Source organism: Amyelois transitella, chromosome 25, assembly GCF_032362555.1.
Source record: "Amyelois transitella isolate CPQ chromosome 25, ilAmyTran1.1, whole genome shotgun sequence".
NCBI classification, from domain to species: domain Eukaryota; kingdom Metazoa; phylum Arthropoda; class Insecta; order Lepidoptera; family Pyralidae; genus Amyelois; species Amyelois transitella.
In genome coordinates this window covers 5,898,250-5,916,367 of record NC_083528.1, presented here as the reverse complement: position 1 = coordinate 5,916,367, position 18,118 = coordinate 5,898,250, and the positions used below count along the sequence as shown (strand labels likewise).

Sequence of the window (18,118 nt, the reverse complement as noted above, 5' to 3'; positions counted from 1 at the left end):
AATTGCTTGAATTTCGCTTCATATTCCACATGTACCAATGAAAGCAGGTTGACTAAGCAGATATACAAGGAGAGTGTGGAGGGAAAGGTCTGAGTGGGAAGACCTAGACGAACGTGTCTTGATCAAATAAAGGACGTCCTGGTAAAGGTCCGGGTAAAGAGAGTTATGAATGTGGACGAAGCGAAGGAAGTATGCAGAGATCGTGGCAAGTGGAAAGATGTAGCCTCTGCCCGCCTCTCCGGGAAAGAGGCGTGATTTTATGTATGTGTGTATGTATGTATGTATGTACAAATGTATTAAGTTAAGAAACTAAATACAAAAAATAATTCCAGACTGATTACGACTCCGAAACGACCGAGCGCGAGGAGAATCTGACGGATTCGAACCAGGACAACTCCGAGTGCACCACGCCCACCGCCAGCCACGACAACATCGCGTGCGAGCTGGCGTTGGAACCGGAACCGGAACCCATCGCCGAGGCGCCCAGGACCGTAGTGGACGTGGTGGCGAGGAAGATCAGCACCGCTTCCTCGTGTGGTGAGTTGGTGTAATCTAGAGTGTTCTACCATTTAATAATCAATAGTACAGTCAACAGCATAATAACCTACCCAAATTCACTGCAAATTCGCCTCTATTAGTGAAGGGTAACTTGATGTGCGGTTGACTGTACTATGTTTGACATTAAGCAATGATAACATCGCGTGCGAACTGGCGTTGGAACCTGAACCAGAACCCAGAGAGCCGAGGTACTTAGGACTATAGTGGACGAGGTGGCGAGGAAGATCAGCACTGCTTCCTCGTGCGGTGAGTTGGTGTAATCTAGAGTGTTCTACCGCGTAATAATCAATAGTACAGTCAACAGCATAATAACCTACCAAAATTCACTGCAAAACTCGCCTCTATTAGCGCGTCATAGAGTTCCGTGATGGGTAACTTGATGTGCGGGTGACTGTACTATGTTTGACATTAAGCAATGATAACATGGCGTGCGAACTCGCGTTGGAACCCGAATCGGAACCCATTGCCGAGGTGCCCAGGTCTATAGTGGACGAGGTGGCGAGGAAGATCAGCACTGATTCCTCGTGTGGTGAGTTGTTGCAATCAAGAGTGTTCTACCACGTAATAATCAACAGTACATTCAACAGCATAATAACCTATCCAAATTCACTGCAAATTCGCTCTATTATTGAAGGGTAACTTGATGTGCAGTCACCCGTACTATGTTTGACATTAAGCAATCATAACATCGCCTGAAAGCCGGCGTTGGATCAAGGTACCGTGCGGATCTCGGCACCAATTCAAAATTCAAAATTCAAAATTTTTATTCATTAGGATATTATTATATCGCTTAATAATTGTCGTATGGTTTAACAACTTGGTTGACGTCAAATAAATTACTTAAAAACTAAGTTTACTGCCGCTTCCAAGGCGTCAGTGCAGAAGAAGCGGTAACAAACTGCACTGCAGCATTTTCATCAACAACGTCAACTTCACAATATTAAATTATACTTAGAATAGAATGTGGACGGGAGAATACATTGTTCACGGGAGATTTATATATTTATGAGATTTAATATTGAAAAAAGAAAAATATATAATATATATATATATATATATTATGGATTGCCAATTTTAAAAAGATTTATGTACAGAGTGTACTGAAATTTTGATTTAAGTTCAAATTAAACTACAATTAATTACGAGGTTCCTGTGCCAAGCTCGAGCCAGATGTTTTTATCATTAAGGTAATCATCAGTCCTATAATAAGCCTTCCCACAAAGTACTTTCTTTACATACTCTTTGAATTTTCGGTTGGGCATATCAAGAACAGACTCCGGCAACCTATTATAAAATCGTATACAGTTCCCCATAAATGATTTACTGACTTTGCTAAGCCTATGAAACGGCATGACTAATTTATGTTTATTACGTAAATTTCTATCAGTTGTGGCACTAACTTTTTGAAAAAAAGAGGTATTTATATATAAAAATACAATAAAAAAACTAAAAAAACTACAATAAAAAAAATACAATAAAAATAAGAATAGGACCACTCCATCTCGTTCCGATGGATGTTGTTAAAGGCGACTAAGGAATGGGCTTATAAACTTGGGATTCTTCTTTTAGCCGAGCAACCTGTCACTATTTGATATAGACATGATTATATGTATGGTCAAGGGATAGACTGAAATTCGTAGAAATGCTCGAATTTGACGGGTATCCACTTATTGATAAGCAGATGATAATGTCATGAAAGAAATGACCATAGCTCCATCCAACATTGGGGCAAATCACATTAATCATTATCAGCCCAAATATACAAAATGATTGTTGCAGGTTCAGCTCAGTCCGACACGTCGGGCGTCGCCCCGGAACGGTCCGGCAGCACGGAGTCCCAGAACGGGGAGAAGAAGCCGCACAAGCCCAGCAGGAAGATCTCCCGCTTTCTAGTCAGCCCCGTAGTGGACAGGGGGGAGGAGGTCAGTGTTGCCGTGTCTATCACTCTCATAAGCTAGTAGCTTTAGTAATATTTGACGGCGCACAATAGCGCAATCGTCGAATGAGAAGTCAATGAAATAACTACTTTAAGTTTAATGTTAAGGATTGTGTGCTTGTGTGTTTGTTTGTAAACTCTTTATTATCACATAAAAGAGAACAAATTACAAAAGAGTCAGTGGATTACGAAGAATAGGTACAAAGGTGGACTTATCCCAATCGAGATTTCAACCAGCCAATAAAAAATAAAAATGAAAAGAAAAATACATACATACATATAATCACGTCTATATCCTTTGCGGGGTAGACAGAGCCAACAGTCTTGAAAAGACTGAATGGCCACGCTCAGCTATTTGGCTCAATGATAGAATTGAGATTCAAATAGTGACAGGTTGCTAGCCCATCGCCTAAAAAAGAATCCCAAATTTGGAAGCCTATCCCTTAGCCGACTTTTACGACATCCATGGGAATGAGTGGTCCTATTCTTTTTTTTTATTGGTGCCCGTACACGGCACGGCAGGAAAATCCATAATAATTTCTGCCGCAAGGCCGCATATTAAATTCTATTATGTTTTCTTATTCATCGTAAGGTCCCCGAAGAGAGACCGCACGAAGTCAACGGTCTACCGGAGAAGCAGGACTCGGTTCCACAGCAGTACTCGGAGCACATAAAGGAGGAGCAGACGAACCCCGCCGCTATACCCACCAGCGTACAGTCGATAATGCCCCAGCAGGCGCAGAATGTGAACGCGAACGTGCTCAATGTCGGGCTACAGCCTAGTTTGACAACGCCGCTGCAGATTGCTACTGACACGCCCATTTTAGGTAAACAAATCTATAATAATACTAGCTGTCCCGGCAAACGTTGTTTTGCCATATAAAATTTTTTTAAGTAATTTCTAGTTAAAAAAAAATGTTAAGTGTGGACAACCCTTAACACTTAGGGGTATGAAAAATAGATGTTAGCCGATTCTCAGACCTACTGAATATGAATGCAAAATTTGGTTAAAATCGGTAAAGCCGTTTCGGAGGAGTACGGAGATAATCATTGTGACACGAGAATTATATATATATATGTATATATAAAGATTATAAAGCTGAAGAGTTTGTTTGTTTGAACGCGCTAATTTAGGAACTACTGGTTCGAATTGAAAACTTCTTTTTGTGTTGAAAAGTCCATTTGTCGAGGAAGGCTTTAGGCTGTATAACATAACGCTGCAACTATTAGGAGCGAAGAAATAATGGAAAATGTGAAAAAAATTCGGGGAAAATCATTCATCCTTGAGGGCTTCAATGATGCGCAAAATAACTATTCCACGCGGACGAAGTCGCGGGCACTGCTAGTAAATTATATTATTCGCAGTTAGCCGTGTGGTTCGTTCAGCTAAATTGGCCCACTCTACAAAACTCGCTTTCTAAAGGAGAGCTTATGGAATGAGTTTTGTCAGCTGGGGCGGCCTATTGGATTGGAGACTGTTGGCTCTATCTACCCCGCAAGGGATATAGACGTGATGTATATATATATGTATGTACTATTTGTGTCAAGAATCCAAATGTCCTTTATTTTTATTGACATTAGTGTTTCTTCCAGGCATAAGTCAAGTGTCTACTCCCATGGGCGCGGGCGGCGAGCTGGGCGCGGCGCCGGCGCAGCCCCCGGCCGGCGCGCACCACGCCGAGAACATCCAGAGGATGCTGCTCAAGCAGAATATTATGAAGTTTGTACATGCTGCTCATTGTTGTAGTGCCGTGTGGTTTCCGCCATTCTTGGATATAACTACTCGGTATCTTTACCGTGGATGACGTAAAAGGCGACTATGGGATAGGCTTGTAAACTTGGGATTCCTCTTGTAGGCGATGGGCTAGCAACCTATCACTTTATGAATCTCGATTCCATAATGCAGCCATACAAATGAACGTGGTGATTGTCTACCCCGCAAGGGATATAGACGTGACTATATGTATGTACTACAGTGTTATACAAGAATTGCATACCCTACGTTCTTTTATTTTCTTTTGTATATTAAACTTTCAAACCATAAGAACTAGTAAGAAAATATTTCAAAGCTCATATTGAGTCTTTATTTTATAAGTTTCATCGATAATCTATCTCTAAACGATAAAATATACCAAATGGCCCAGAAAAAATACTTATGCACCAAAATCAACATCGTTTGAATGGGTTACATTATATTAAGTGTCGCCCCCGATTGAAAAAAACACAAAATTTATTGACACCAAAATCAACATCCTGATCGTCATGTTTTTTACTTTCTGAAGCACATAATAAAACAATAGTTTTTATCAGATACACAAATCTATAGTGTTTACGGCCTGTTTATTGCAGTCGTCGGACCGTCATCGTTTCACCTCTGAACCAAAAAGTACCGAGTTCGATTCCCGGTGTTGAAAAAAAAAAATACTTTTCTGATTGACGCGGGTCTTTTTATCTGTTTACGTGTTTATTCGGTGTTAACTCAATCTGTGCGAGATGTTCCGTACCTATCTGTCTTATGATGAAAATGATGATCTTTCTTTTTTAGGCGATGGGCTAGCAACCTGTCACTATTTGATACTTAATTCTATCATTAAGCCAAATAGCTGAACGTGGCCATTCGGTCTTTTCAAGATTGCCGGCTCTGTCTACCCCGTAAGGGATATACACGTGACCATATGAATGAATGAATGAAAATAATGAAATGACATAAAAATTGTGTGTTCCAGTCAACAGCAGAATCTGTCAGGCCCGAACCTGCTGGGGCTGCTCAACCAGCCGCCGCTGCAGCCCGAGCTGGCGCTGCACGGCGCCATGCTCAACAACGCGCAGCCCGGTATGTCTGTCTGTTTGTCTGTCTGTATGTATGTGTGTATGTAGAGTGCTAACTAGTTTGTTGTTATGAGTGTGAAGTGATACATTTTTGATTTTTATTTTGATTTTAAATATTTTGCTTAAAAATGCTTGCTCAATTTTGTTTTGCTCGAAGTTACCTGAAAAGTTGTTTAAAATTGATAAAAGTTATTAATTAAATTCAGTCATGTCTACATCTCCACTCCAGCTTTACGTGTGTTGTTTTAGATGCATAATGTCTTTCTCAAATGTCCTTTCTTGTTACTCATTTGTTACGAAGAATTTCTCATTGAATAATATGTCTTACTTAATTCCTTTCTCTATTCTGTTTGGTTACCCTGAAACATAGAAAAAGGAGGTAAATAATGCATTGTCAACGTTAAGTATAAGCCTTTTAAAAGATTTGATTTCTTTTTAACCTCTGAGTTGCTGAACCCGCGATTTACGAGCGAGAAAAAGGTATTTCTTAACTTATACTAATGCATTTAATACTCAAAATAAAATAAAGACGCGCTTAGACAGCTGAGAAGTTAAATAAAAAAAAATGATATTCAAAAAAGGACATTAATACATTGTGATAGTGACTAAACGTGTGCGACTAACCTCCGCAGCGGCGATGCTGGGCCGGCAGTACCCTCCCATGAAGTACTACCAACCGATGAGGACCCCCGCAGAATTGATAGGTTTGTACGCTGAAAGAAACCTTTTTTTTGTTTTTATGTTTTTCATTTATCATTTATATTCATATAATCATATTTATATCCCATGCGAGGTAGACATAGACAGCAGTCTTGAAAGACTTACAGGCCACGTTAAGGTGTAAGTGCTAGAATTGAGATTGAAATTTTTGATTTTTGAAGAATGTAAATCCATTTCGTTCGTAGCATTGTAGTAAGTATCATCACACTGTTTGGCTAAAATGAATGTCGGAAAATAATTTCAGACTTTATGATTCAGAGTCCCGATTTGCGCTCAAATCAGAATGTAAAACTCACACATGTTACGTCTATATCCTTTACTACCATAACATACCAATAACACATAGGCATAACCAATAGTCACAAGACTCAAATTGGTCACATTTTGCTGGTTTTGAAGATTGTGACAGGTCGCCTTAAAATTAAATTCCAAGTTTACAAAGCTCTTCTCCTTATTGACGTTTAAAATTACTTTATTCTTGCAGGCCAACAACCAGGTCTTCAAACGTCAATGAACCAATACGCGACCCAACCTCTGGGCCAGCCGTTCGGTCTGGGTCTGGGTCTGCCGCCGCTGACGCTGCAGCACCAGAACATGATGGGGCAGAACCTCGCGCTCAACCAGAACCTCATGCAGCCTGGGCTGGCGCAGAATTTAGGTGAGTTTAGGAAACTCTAGAAGAACTAGGGTTATTTGAATGCTGGTTTCCAAAGTGGCCGAGGGGAGTCTTATGAACTAGTATAGGGACCTCATGACTGGGCTAGTCGTTGAGCTTGGGCTTTCACCAGAACGTGATGGGGCAGAACCTCGCGCTCAACCAGAACCTCATGCAGCCTGGACTGGCGCAGAATTTAGGTGAGTTTAGGAAACTCTAGAAGAACTAGGGTTATTTGAATGCTGGTTTCCAAAGTGGCCGAGGGGAGTCTTATGAACTAGTATAGGGACCTCATGACTGGGCTAGTCGTTGAGCTTGGGCTTTCACCAGAACGTGATGGGGCAGAACCTCGCGCTCAACCAGAACCTCATGCAGCCTGGACTGGCGCAGAATTTAGGTGAGTTTAGGAAACTCTAGAAGAACTAGGGTTATTTGAATGCTGGTTTCCAAAGTGGCCGAGGGGAGTCTTATGAACTAGTATAGGGACCTCATGACTGGGCTAGTCGTTGAGCTTGGGCTTTCACCAGAACGTGATGGGGCAGAACCTCGCGCTCAACCAGAACCTCATGCAGCCTGGGCTGGCGCAGAATTTAGGTGAGTTTAGGAAACTCTAGAAGAACTAGGGTTATTTGAATGCTGGTTTCCAAAGCGGCCGAGGGGAGTCTTATGAATTAGTATAGGGACCTCATGACTGGGCTAGTCGTTGAGCTAAGGCTTGCACCAGAACGTGATGGGCTAGATCCTCGCGCTCAACCAGAACCTCATGCAGCCTGGACTGGCGCAGAATTTAGGTGAGTTTAGGAAACTCTAGAAGAACTCGGGTTATTTGAAAACTGGTTCCGAAAGTGGCCGAGGGGAATTTGGGGTCCTATGAACTAGTAAAAGGACCTCATCTTTGGGCTAGTCTTTTGAGCTGGGGCTTGCATCAAAATCACCTAGGGCAAGCATTAAACCAGTATAGGGACACCATTTCTGGGTCAACCGTTGGGTCTGTCTTTTGCAGAACCCCATGTGGGATATCTGGGTAACATATTTGGCTGCACCAACTTATCCAGACTAAAGATTGAAGTTACAGCTTACATTCGTCTATATAACCACCAAATTTATCCTTTCGTTGCAGGTTTAGCTGGTCAGAATCTAGGATTAGGGAGTCAGAATCTCATTGCCGGCCAGAACTTGGGTTTGGGCGGGCAGAACCTGACGCTGGGCGGGCAGAACCTCGGGCTGATGGGGCAGAACCTCGGCCAGTTTGTGGCGCACAGAGCTGTTCATCAGGCCTTGGCCAGGAGGGCGGTTGATATGGAAATGGCCGGTGAGGGTTTATTTGATTATTTTTTTTGCAATATATGTATAAGGAAATAGCACTGAATTCTTTCAGGAAAAATGTTAAGCCTTGCAGTTTTCACATGCAATAGAATCTCTGAAGCGTTATCAATAACACAGAAATGATTACGAAATACGATAAAAGACGAATGTAAAAAATGACTTAGTTTCAATGGCTAATTAGATTATTTGCGAGTTGAATATATCACGATGAAATTGATAAGACCAAATTGCGCATCTACATTCAACAATCTCTTCATGCAAGCTCCTGTTTAGGGTAATCTTTTCTACTACTCCTAGGCCGGGACTTAAGAAAGAGATTGAAAGTAAAACAAAACATTATTCATGGTAAATTTTTCTTTTGTGATATATTTTTTTCTTTTTTGCTCTCGAACAAATATAACACTGGTCAACAAAAAGAATAAAGTTGGTTGTTTCCTATGAGATTTTTTTTGTTTCTGTTTTAAATTGACGCGTATTTATCAAATACGGCAGCCATTTTCTCTAACAGCTTTTGTTTTTGAGTTATAGCTAACTACCCTCACTTGATATTTTTATTTAGATTTTCGTTTTTTTTCGGGTACAAGAACACATTTTGTTGTCGGTTTCGATATGGCTTCCTCAAGAAGATGTTGTCTGCTTAATCCAGATTGTTTTTGCTATATTTGTGGTGAATATGTATTTAAAAAATATCGAAAACCTATATCGGACTTTGTGAAAACTGCGTATCATCAGTATTTTAAAATAAAATTGTGTAATCAGGACAAGCCATGGGTTCCTCATATTGTTTGCCAGAAGTGTGTAGTATGTCTACGGTTGTGGTCCAGTGGAAAAAGAGATGGAACAATGTTCGAAACACCAATGATTTGGCGAGAACCTCAAAACCATCATAACGACTGCTACTTTTGCGTTGTGAAAATAAACGGAATCAATCCTGGAAATCGAAGTAAGTGGCCTTATCCCAACTTAGCTTCTGCTCAACGACCTCAATTAAGATCACGAGAGGTACAACCCAGCACATCTAAATCTTCTGATGATCCAAATATTTGTGAATCCGAACGAAATGAACGAAATATATCAAGTGAAGATTCTGATCCAGACTACAAATTCAACCTTTCAGAATCTCAACCATTCAATCAGAAAGAATTAAATGACCTATTTCCTGAAAATTTGGGTGATTTTAGTGAGGAGCAGGGTGAAAGATTTCACCAAGATCTTCGGACAATGGAAGGGCGATATCAGGGAAGATGGGACTCACATATGATGGCGGACTACTGCTGGAGTTTGAAACGAGATCTACCTAACGTCGTTCATGCAAGAAAATCATATAAAAGATCATTTGATAGTGTTTAATAGATATTTTGTTGAAATATGTATTAGATAGTTTTTTGTCTTTATTTGGTCGAAATTATGAAACTGTATATTTCAAAAAGTAAAGCTGTTGGCAATCTCACAGTATTTTTTTCATAGTCAGGACCATAGAAATAACCAATAAGAGAGAAAAAAATGAAGGAAACCAGAATCGTGTTGACCAGTGTAATTGTTGTCGTCATCAGGCATGGCGAGCGTGAACTCGACGGGGTCGTCGCAGCCCAGCACGCCCAACAAGCCGCCGTGCTACGAGTACATGCTGTCTCTGCAGCACAAGCTCGCCAACATCTCCAACAGCGTACGTTATTATTATAACAATAACGTTATGTTTATTACGATAACCTTATATTATACATACATACACATACATACATGCATATAGTCACGTCTATATCCCTTACGGGGTAGACAGAGCCAACAGTCCCGAAAAGACTGAATGACTATGTTCAGCTGCTTGGCTTGATGATGGAATTGAGATCCAAATAGTAACAGGTTGCTAGCCCATCGCCTATAAAAGGATCGCAATTTTATAAGTCTATCCCTAAGTCGCTTTTTACGACATCCATGGGAAAAAGATGGATATATTATTATTTTTTTATTTATATATTTATGTACGTACATCAAGGTGCAGTGTGGTTCCCGTCACCAATACAAAAAAGAATAGGACCACTCCATCTTTTCCTCATGGATGTCGTAAAGGCGATTAAGGGATACACTAATGAACTTGGGATTCTTTTGAATCTCTCAATTCTTTTATTAAGCCACAAAGCAAACGCGCCCAATTAGTCTTTTTTAGACTGTTGGTTCTGTCAGCCGCGCAGGGGATATAGACGTGACTATATGTATGTATGTATGTACATCAAGGAGAAAGTAAAAATAGGACTAACTAAAGGAAAAGAAGAAATTCAGTATAAGGGCTAAATTCAGCGCTACTTATTTCTAGAGAAATTTCTTTCAGTAGGCCCGCGGCAGTAAAATGTAATAATGGGCATTGGCTTGTGTACATAATTAATAAGATATAAACTTTTTATTCAATATTGGATAAGACATATGTATTCCATCTCACCTGATGGTAAGTGAAGATGAAGACGAAGATGTTACATGCCTTTGGAAAAAAATACCCTTTTATTCTACTTTTGAATGTAGGCCGACAGTACTTGTCTGGGAAGTATCCCTGGAATGACGCTTTTTTTGCTTTGCCGCCGCACCCAAATTTTCATTTCATTAATAAGGAATTTAAAAAAAAAAGTGGTTCTCAGTTTGACCTGTATGTATGTTTGTATGCATGTCATGAGTCTCTTTTTATTATGCACTAGCTGTGACCCGGGATTTCGTTAGCCATAAACGACAGCAAATTCTACAAATCACATTTTTTGGCATTTTTTTTGTTCATTTCGCAAACTGGTTGATACAATGATATCATGACAAGCATTATACATATGCTCCTATTGGTCATGTCTAGATCTCCCATATCGAGTTACAATTTTGTTATATCCTACAAATATTATAAATGCGAAAGTTTGTGAGTATGTCAGTATGGATGTTTGTCACTCTTTCACGCAAAAACTACTGAACCGATTACGATGAAATTTGGTATGAACGTAGCTGAAGACCCAGAAAGGCTACTTTTTATCCCGGAGTTCCCGCGGGATTGATTGGGTTCCCATGCGGACGAAGTCGCCGGCGGCCTCTAGTGTTCATATATGGATTTATTTATCTATCTGAACTGAGAAGTACAAAACAGGAGGGTGCTATATTGAGTGTTCGCCTTCCCCGGCAGGGCCCGGTGTCCCCCGCGTCCCCGCTCGACTACAGCCCCGCGCTGTCGCCCACGCACCGCGTGCACCAGGTACACACGCACGCTTTATATATATATATATACACACACATACACTCACACACATACAACCGCACACACTTCTTCTAAAGTAAATTCCGGCTATATCCAACCAACCTTTCTGGGAGGAGCCTGGGATGCGCTTTTTGACCACAATCCCGAATTGGATGAGTCAGGTTTTAACGACGGAACGACTGCCTTCCGACGTCCGTAACATATACACTGAAACCTGAAGAACTGGTGTTGGATCATGGTAATAGCAGCACTAGATAAATGTGCCTATTTCCTTAGTCGATTTTTACGACATTCATCAAAGAGATGGATGGAGTGATCCTGTTCACCTCACCACACGTCACCATGTCATAAAATATTTTTTTTATCGTATAGCGTCAATTATTTGCGTATACATGACTGCTAACCCCGTATATTGCATTAGCTGTTGTGTGTGAGCTTCGCTTACATTATAAACTGTTAACCCTTCATGATTTTGATTCAATAATGGAACACCCTTGCCATTGTATATTATGACATGTAAATTCAAAATAAGAGCTACCGCTCATTCTCTTTAATAATCAGCTGTATCAATCGACGAAGGGATATGCTTATAATAAACTTGAGATTCTTCTTTTAGGCGACGGGCTAGCAACCTGTCATTTTATATGAATCTCAATTCTATCAGTAAGCCAAACAGCTGAATGTGGTTGGCTCTGTCTACCCCGCAAGGGTAGATAGACGTGATTACATGTATGTATATATGTATCATTTATACTATATTTGTTTATTTGTTTACTATATATAAACTTACATACTGCACACTCTACTTTCACATATAATACCAAAAAAAAAAAACTAAATATTTATTTTTCTAAATAACGATTGATTGTTTAGACGGAGAGCCTGGCGGGGGGCCTGGAGTTGGAGGCCGGGACCCCCGCCGCCCGGCACGCGGCGCAGCTGGCGGACCTGGACCACGAGCTCAGCAAGATCAGCCTCCACTACAAGCAGCAGCACAAGGTACTGCCACACCGGATAGATAGATAAATAGATAAAACTCTTTATTGCACCATAATAGTCAAAACATACAAAACAGCACAAGGCAGACAGAGATGGTACAAAGGCGGACTTATCACTAATGCAATCTACATATAACTAACACATAATATAATTACATACATATAATCACGTCTATAACCCCCTTGCGGGTTAGAAAGAGCCAACAGTCTTAAAAAAATGTAATAGGCCACGTTCAGCTGTTAGGCTTAAATGATAGAATTGGCATTCAAATATTGACAGGTTGCTTGCCCATGGCCTAAAAGAGGAATCACAATTATATGAGCCTGTGCCTTAGTCGCGTTTTACGACATTCATGGGAAAGAGATGGAGTGATCCTATACTTTTCTCCGTTGGTGCCGGGAGCCACGCGGCACAGAAAAGACATTATGTTGATTGAATAAATAAATATATATATATATTTGTATTGTTACAGGACGTGTTCATAGAACACGGACAAGAGGAGCATGAGATGTTAGCGGCTAATATCGAAGACGGCGCTGCCAATACTTACGACGGTATGTTGTGTACATACATACATTCATACCATCCTTTTTTCAGAAACTTAGCTCTTCGCAGGACTTCAATGTCATTTATAGATTAAACACATTATTGTTAACTAGGTAATAAGAACATTTTTGTGAAGAGCAAATAAACCGTTATTTATTATTATATTATCCCGCCTGTCTCCCACTGGGGTAGGCGGACACTATGGATTTTCACTTGCTACGTTTTTTACATACATACATACATCTGGTCACGTCTATATCCCTTGCGGGGTAGACAGAGCCAACAGTCCTGAAAAGACTGAATGGCCACGTTCAGCTATTTGGCTTAATGATAGAGTTGAGATTCTTACATATGAGATTTTTACATACCTTTCCCGCTTTTACCATTACTCTTCTTACTGTACCTTTCTCCTGGCTTTAGTCTCGGTTGCATTCTCACCACTCTGGAGAGGAGTCCCGGCCATGCCTTTGACCATGGATCCTGGATTGGGTGAGTCAGGTTTTTGCATGAAGCGACTCCCGTCTGACCTCCGCAACCTTTGCAGGTTAACCTAACCCTGTTTTATTTATTTTAATGTTGTATGCTTAAGAATGCAATCGGGACTAAAGGTCCTTGAATAGAAATCCAGGAGGAAAAAGATAAAAATAAATAAAACAAATCTACTGGGTAACTGAAAAATACAAAACGGCAGTTGCTAGAGCATCTTTTTAACCGTACCATTTGAACCTGACTCTTTAGTTCCTTGCAAACGGTAACTTGATGTTTGTGTCGCGCAGAGGCGGGCGCCGGGCCGTGGGAGTGGCGCGGCGCGGGCTTCCGCGTGTGCCGCGCGCAGCCCTGCCGCCCCTACCAGCTGTGCCGCCTGCTGCCCGGTGAGGGGGGGGGGACATACACACACACATACGTACATGGACCTACATATACGTACATACATATACATACATACATGCATGCATGCATACATACATACCTACACATAAATGCATGCATGCATGCATACATACATACATACATACATACATATCGTCACGTCTATTTCCCTTGCGGGGTAGACAGAGCCAACAATCTTGAAAAGACTGAATGGCCACGTTCAGCTATTTGGCTAAATGATAGAATTGAGATTCAAATAGTGACATACATACATACCTTCACACATACATACATACATACCTACATGCATGCCAAAAATTCTTATACAATTAAAAAGCTGCAATATTCAAAAGTGCTATAGGTATCATATATTTGTTTTGAAATATATTAGATTTCAGATAAATCAATCAGTATTTATAAACTAATCCGGCAAAGGAAGCGCTACCAAAATCTTTTTTTGGTATACGCTGGTTGTTATGTTCATACAAAACATTACAAAAAAAAAAACTAGTTTTTAATAGGTCTACAAAAAAGTACGCGACATAATATATCTGACTTCTATAATAAAGTAACCATTCCTCCAAGAATAAGACTGTTGTTTAGGTAGTATTCGCGTTGAACAACAATGTCCGTGAGCGAAACCGTGGACAACAGCTAGGTAAAACATAAATTAATTTACAAAACTCCACTTACGCAATCAGATGTTAGATATAAGAATCGATATAAATATTGTTTAATCCCTTACGATACTGATGCGAGACTGAGTCAAGTCTTGATAGACTGAAAGGACACTTTCTGCTGAATGGTTAGTGATAGAATTGAGATTAAAATAGTGCCAGGTCGCTAGCTCATCGCCTATAAAAGGAATCCCACGTGTATAAACTAGTCCCTTAGTCGCCTTTTACGACATCCATGGTATACATATGCTGTGTCCGGAAACCACAGGGCAAAATTATTAGTTTTTTTTTTTAAATAATCTCCAGGCAAAGACAAGCTAGACGCGTCCGTAACTGGCCGGACATTGGACGACACGTCCCTGGACAACCACTCGTCGTGGTCGGAGCCCGGCGCGGAGGAAGTCGCGGACACGTTCGTGATCACAGCCGCGCGCGCCGCCACCTACACCGTCAGCGACGTGCTGCACGACCGACACGCCACCATCATAGAGCCGGGCAGGCAGGTACGTGTGCTGGAGTGTGTATATAGACACGCGGCCGTGATCACCGCCCCCTACACCGTCAGCGACGTGCTGCACGACCGACACGCCACCATCATAGAGCCGGGCAGGCAGGTACGTGTGCTGGAGTGTGTATATAGACACGCGGCCGTGATCACCGCCCCCTACACCGTCTGCGACTCAGTTAACCGTTCAGCCACTGACGCATTGGTACGTTAACCGTTCAGCCACTGACTCATTGGTACGTTAACCGTTCAGCCACTGACGCATTGGTACGTTAACCGTTCAGCCACTGACTCATTGGTACGTTAACCGTTCAGCCACTGACGCATTGGTACGTTAACCGTTCAGCCACTGACTCATTGGTACGTTAACCTTTCAGCCACTTACGCATTGGTACGTTAACCGTTCAGCCACTGACGCATTGGTACGCTAACCGTTCAGCCACTGACGCATTGGTACGTTAACCGTTCAGTCACTGACGCATTGGTACGTTAACCGTTCAGCCACTGACTCATTGGTACGTTAACCGTTCAGCCACTGACGCATTGGTACGCTAACCGTTCAGCCACTGACTCATTGGTACGTTAACCTTTCAGCCACTTACGCATTGGTACGTTAACCGTTCAGCCACTGACGCATTGGTACGCTAACCGTTCAGCCACTGACGCATTGGTACGTTAACCGTTCAGCCACTGACTCATTGGAACGTTAACCGTCCAACCACTGACTCATTGGAACGTTAACCGTTCAGCCACTTACGCATTGGTACGTTAACCGTTCAGCCACTGACTCATTGGTACGTTAACCGTTCAGCCACTGACGCATTGGTACGTTAACCGTTCAGCCACTGACGCATTGGTACGTTAACCGGTCAGCCACTGACTCATTGGAACGTTAACCGTTCAACCACTGACGCATTGGTACGTTAACTGTTCAGTCACTGACGCAATTTTAAAGTACTCCAACATCAGATAAATCTGAGTTTTGTAAAAGAACTTTAACATCATCATAAATGAGTGTTTCGTTTTGTATTGCAGAGTTCCCCCAGCAAGCCGCCCCCGCCAGCGGGCGAGGCCTGCGGCAGCTACCTGGTGCTGTCGGCGGGGCTCAGCTGCACCGTGGTGGACTCCTCGCTGTCACTGCTCCAGGACCCCCAGTTCGCGCCCTTCACGGACACACACTGCTGCTCGCCGGAAACTTGTAGCGAGGTCACATTTTATAGTGAACATATAGATAGATAATCACGTCTTTATCCCTTGGGAGGCAGAGACAACAGTCTTGTAAAGCCTGATGTAAGGCCACGTTCAGCTGTTTGGCTTTAAGTTAGAATTGTGATTCAAATAGTGACAGGTTGCTAGCCCATCGCCTAAAAGAAGAATCCCAAGTTTATATTCCTACCCCTTAGTCGCTTTTTACGACATCCATGGGAGAGAGATGGAGTGGTCCTATTCTTTTTCTATTGGTGCCGGGAACCACACGGCAGATACTAGTTGTGGTCCGCGATTTCGTTCGCTGTGAATGTTCACCGACAATCATTCATCTAGTTAACTCCTAAGCCGTCACCCTTTTACACAATTATGATGTTCTTCCTCAGGGCCAACTTGTATCTGTGTTCCAAATTTCATTAAAATTAGTTCAGGAGTTTATGCGTCTAAGCGTAAGAAACATGCAGGCAGATTCACTTTCGCATTTGTAATATTAGTAGGGATGTAGGTATTAGGGAATATAATATACTTTAAACCTCTATAAACTTGAATACGCTATTAAAAGTTTTCAGAAAATAGTAGCTTTAACGTTAAGAGTAGGAAACCTATACACATCTACACATTTATTATATTTGGAAGATTGCCAGGTTGATTCACGTCTTACAAGGTACAAGTCTGTAATAACGCGAAGTTTTGGGTGGGTTTTGGTGATAGAATTGAGAGTCTGAGAATAGAGAGAGTATAGGTAGAAGATTTAATTGTAAGTTGTGTTGACATCGCATTTCCTATGTACCCAGGGTGCGGAGCGGGTCCCGCTGTCAGCCGAGTGGTCGCGCTGGGCGGCGGCGGCGGGCGCGGCGGGGGGAGCGGGGGGCGCGGGGGCGGTGGGGGGAGTGGCGGGGGCGGGGGCGGCGCGCGCGCAGCTGCGGGCTGACCGGCTGCTGGCCGACGCTGTGGTGGAGGACACGCTCACTGACAGAGGTAGACATTAGCTATTTTCAGATATCTTTTCTAAAATTACAATAAATTGGTCAAAATGTCTCCCCGAATTATACCCATCTCATAGATCCCGTATAGCAAAGAATATCCTTTGAACCAGATAACACTCTGCAGCAATAATGTCCAAAAATACAAATGTCTTTCTTGTGAAAGTTTTTATATTGCAATCAATATTGCTCCCGAACGAATACAACGTGAAAAGCTATATATCAAGATTGTATTGTGGAAATTCCGTATTGACATTTGTTTCACTTTTAAGATTCTGAACCCGCATTTATTTCAAATTCCTATTCCTACTGGGAAGTTTTGCATAAGGATAAATCTTTATCTTGAACGTATTGAGTTAACCTCGAAGTAAATTCTATATATTTATTTAAGATCAACAAAAGACGTAATATTTCATTGTTTTTGTTTCAGCGCTGTGCCGGCAGGTGGTGCTGTTATCACTGAGCACTCAGTTATGACATGTGTAGCGATTCACACTGTACCTTATATTTATTGTATGTAACATATACTATATCATAACTCGTAAATAAAATATTCATATGTGATATCTAGAACTGGGACGTTTAATTTTTATAGTCTTAACCTTATTTTTGAATATTTAGTAGGTTAATGGGACAATGAAAAGACCCGACTTAAATATGGACATAATATATAAATTGCGTATAAGAGCTTAGTACCTGGGTGACCGAGCGGTGCTCAGTGGACGTCAGAAAAATCATAAGAAAAAAGCAAAAACAAAAAATAAAAGTATCGATTGCTGGGGATCGAACCTTACCCAGATTCGATCCCAACGTGAAAACCGATCGCTCTGACCACCGGACTAATAGTTCCACGCCGGCGGCACCGAAATTATGGGCAAAAAGGTGGGTTTTAGCTAGATCGAGATTGCATGTATATTTCAACGAATTCGTTAGAGAATTGGACCACTCGAATCTCTTTCCTTTTGTCGTAAAAAGTGAGCAAGAAATAAGCTCATTCATCTGGTACCGTAACCTTGCCGAAGAACCTTACCCGTAATTAAAAGATACACACCGTTTTTCATTTTAAATATTTAACAATGCCTGAATAT

At 41.5% G+C, this 18,118-nt stretch overlaps 1 protein-coding gene across 6 annotated transcripts in view; it reads left to right on the top strand.

Moving 5' to 3' along the window:
• LOC106139647 (serine/threonine-protein kinase Wnk) overlaps nt 1-17,603 on the top strand; it is a 59,949-nt gene extending 42,346 nt beyond the window's left edge. For 4 of the 6 annotated variants that reach the window (XM_060951584.1, XM_060951583.1, XM_060951587.1 and 1 more), the window contains 17 exons: nt 333-537; nt 2,338-2,480; nt 3,087-3,321; nt 4,088-4,214; nt 5,221-5,327; nt 5,956-6,027; nt 6,528-6,701; nt 7,819-8,010; nt 9,578-9,690; nt 11,173-11,241; nt 12,118-12,243; nt 12,716-12,797; nt 13,566-13,661; nt 14,643-14,839; nt 15,877-16,047; nt 16,842-17,025; nt 17,461-17,603. In XM_060951584.1, coding sequence (XP_060807567.1) covers nt 333-537; nt 2,338-2,480; nt 3,087-3,321; nt 4,088-4,214; nt 5,221-5,327; nt 5,956-6,027; nt 6,528-6,701; nt 7,819-8,010; nt 9,578-9,690; nt 11,173-11,241; nt 12,118-12,243; nt 12,716-12,797; nt 13,566-13,661; nt 14,643-14,839; nt 15,877-16,047; nt 16,842-17,025; nt 17,461-17,507 — 2,340 coding nt within the window. In that variant the 3' untranslated portion in view covers nt 17,508-17,603. The remainder of the gene's footprint in view (nt 1-332; nt 538-2,337; nt 2,481-3,086; nt 3,322-4,087; nt 4,215-5,220; nt 5,328-5,955; nt 6,028-6,527; nt 6,702-7,818; nt 8,011-9,577; nt 9,691-11,172; nt 11,242-12,117; nt 12,244-12,715; nt 12,798-13,565; nt 13,662-14,642; nt 14,840-15,876; nt 16,048-16,841; nt 17,026-17,460) is intronic. The other 2 variants (XM_060951586.1, XM_060951585.1) reach the window with 2 other exon arrangements.
• Nucleotides 17,604-18,118: the final 515 nt, after the last annotated feature.